General features: G+C 40.7%; 1 protein-coding gene across 1 annotated transcript; it reads left to right on the plus strand.

Annotated features, from left to right (window-relative positions):
* Positions 1-300: 300 nt before the first annotated feature.
* Positions 301-1,048, plus strand: LOC110103616 (calcium-binding protein KIC). Its single transcript, XM_020832406.2, has one exon. It carries the CDS (start codon positions 390-392, stop codon positions 900-902), a length of 513 nt encoding a protein of 170 aa, XP_020688065.1. The 5' UTR covers positions 301-389; the 3' UTR covers positions 903-1,048.
* The last annotated feature ends 1,717 nt before the right edge of the window (positions 1,049-2,765 follow it).

Consider the following 2,765-nt stretch of genomic DNA (forward strand, 5'->3'; position numbering starts at 1 on the left):
GACCATCTTACCAAAATTTTAGTGTCAATCACGTACAGTTCATTTTTCCTTGATAAAATTTTTAAATTCGAATTAAAATTAGTGCTATAAATAATATCATAGGATTATATTAATCTTAGCATACAATTTTAACCTTTAAATAGTAAATTTATACAATTTTTTTTTTTGACATGAGGAATATTTTCAAATACATTTTCTACCTATAGAAAATACAAAATACAAAATCATATGGGTGCAGCCTGGAAAGAATCGCACGGGCGGTGACCAGACTCAACCGAACGAAACTTCGGCGAAATCCCATCAAGGATTCGCGACGTCTCTCTCGGTCGTTGCGTCTGGCCGCAATCCATTTTCGAAGTTGTAGCAATTATTAAATTATAAGTAGGGCCATGCATTTCATCAAGCATCTTGCGTGCATCGATATCAATCGACCGACACCACTAAAGAGAGCCCGGACATACCGGAGCTTATCGGGAGAGCGAGTTACGATGGCCACGGAGGAGACGAAGATGCCGTTACGAAGGGCGGCGGAGGGAAAGGAAGAGGAGAAGGAAGAGTACGAGGACCTGCTTCCGGCGATGGCGGAGAAGCTGGAGGCGGATGACTTCGTCTCCGAGCTGTGCGGGGGGTTCCGGCTTCTGGCCGATGCGGATCGGGGGGCGATCACGGCGGAAAGCTTGAGGCGGCATGCGGCCATGCTTGGGATGGCGGGGATGACGGCGGAGGAGGCGGAGGCGATGGTACGGGAGGGCGATCTCAACGGTGATGGAGTTCTCAACGAGGCTGAGTTCTGCATACTGATGGTTCGGCTTAGTCCTGGCATGATGGACGACGCTGAGGCTTGGCTCGAGAAGGCTATTGCTCGTGAACTTCTACTTCACCACCATCACGCGGACACCTGATTTGATGTTTTGACTTCAAATCCGATCGATCTCGATTTCGATTTGGAGGACTGATCTGCTTGTTCTTCTTACTGGTTTTCTGTACTCTGTTCTTATAAATAATGGAGTTTTGAATTCCAAGCTCTTACTTGGATCGACGTGGATAAGAAGAGTTATGATTTTTTCCTTAAAAAAAATTGTTTGGATTCCTCAGAACAAGCGCTAAACAAAAAATATGATTAAAATACATTCTGTGAGTTTCATATCCTCTATCAAAAGCATGTAATTTAATCCCGGTAGATAAAGAAAAGATGTTAAGAGAAGCGAAACTTGATCGAACTTGTGAGGGAATCTGAAAGTGAAAGGAGCACCGTTGTAATTGATTATTTCAGCCCGTTGGGCGGCTATCATTTGGGAGTGTCAAAATGAATTTTTGAGTCTGGGTTGGCCAATCATCAATTATCTTGACTCGAACTCAATCTAATTAGAGAAATGGGACACAAAACTCTATCTGACCCACACAACCCACTAACCCAAGCGAAGGTGACCGCGAGTGCGACGACCGGACGAAGCCAGCAGGCAAGCCATGAGGGTGCTCATTCGGGCGAGCAGGCACATACAAGTGGGTGCAGGCGAGCGAGTGTAGCGTGCGGGTGAACGCATGCGAGTAACTTCAAGCATGATGAGCATCGAGTCGCGAGGCGGGCGAGCACGAGTGCGATGTGTGAGATGGAGGATGTGCATGGGTTGGCAGATTGATTTTGGGTTTTAGGGTTGACCCAAATCTAGAAATTTTGGGTTGCATTTTCAGGTTGTGTCAAATATTGACATCCCTATCTCTCATTCGAGATGATTTTCATCTAAATTTTTTAAGGCCAATGTTAAATTATAGCAATTATTTTCACAGAATTTCAGATATACATTATATGTACATTTTTTATATTATTATCTTTGATGCACAAAAAAAAATCCTACATGATGTGCACAAATCCCTATAAATTTAAATACTTCTCAAATCACGATAGGCCACATGAACATGATTTCAATTAACTCAAAGTTGAACTGAACATCTTGATGAGGCGAACTCAATGGCACAAAAAAGTGGTTTAATCTGTGTTCAAATGAACTCAAATCAAGCATTTGAAGTATAATATAAAACTTTGGCAACTAATTGGGGGACCAAACAATCTCTGAACTTCACATGCTTATAGTCAAATCGAGCATCTCGACGAGATGGATCTAAAAAGACAAATTTTGTTTAATTCTAAAAGCATTAGAACACTTAAACGCTTAAAGAGAAATCTATGATTGAAAGAATTAATACGCATCCTCAAATGGAGTGTTCTCAATTTTAGCTATATTTATGAGGCATGTTATTCTAATAAAATCTATAAATAGGTGTTCGCTTTTTACATGGATGACTAGGGCCTTAATGCTATATTCAAGAAAGCTCAGAGGCTTAAATAAATCTAAAAGCTCCACCTGAACACCATTGCTAGACCATTGTTATTAGATCAGTCTGACCGTTTCGATCAAACGACAACTTGATTATTGTTGTTAGAACACCATCTTTTGACTACGATTTGCTGAGCGATATCACCCAACTACCTTTATCTGACTATTGTTGTCCAGTACAGTCCTACAACAAGTTTTGGGCAACTACGGTTCTTATACCTCAACAACAACCACTAATTTTGTTACTTGTCATCTCCAATAGCGTCAATGCATATCTTAGCTCATATGATTGATATATGCTATCAACACCAACTCTAATATATTGCATCAGCACCAAGATTAAAGTTGGACTCTAATTTATGATATATGCTATGAGCACCAAAGTCAATAATTATGAGTCTTATATAAGAAAAATTTTACTAAGGCATT

The sequence above is a fragment of the Dendrobium catenatum genome, unplaced genomic scaffold, assembly GCF_001605985.2.
Source record: "Dendrobium catenatum unplaced genomic scaffold, ASM160598v2 fragScaff_scaffold_571, whole genome shotgun sequence".
NCBI classification, from domain to species: Eukaryota; Viridiplantae; Streptophyta; class Magnoliopsida; order Asparagales; family Orchidaceae; genus Dendrobium; species Dendrobium catenatum.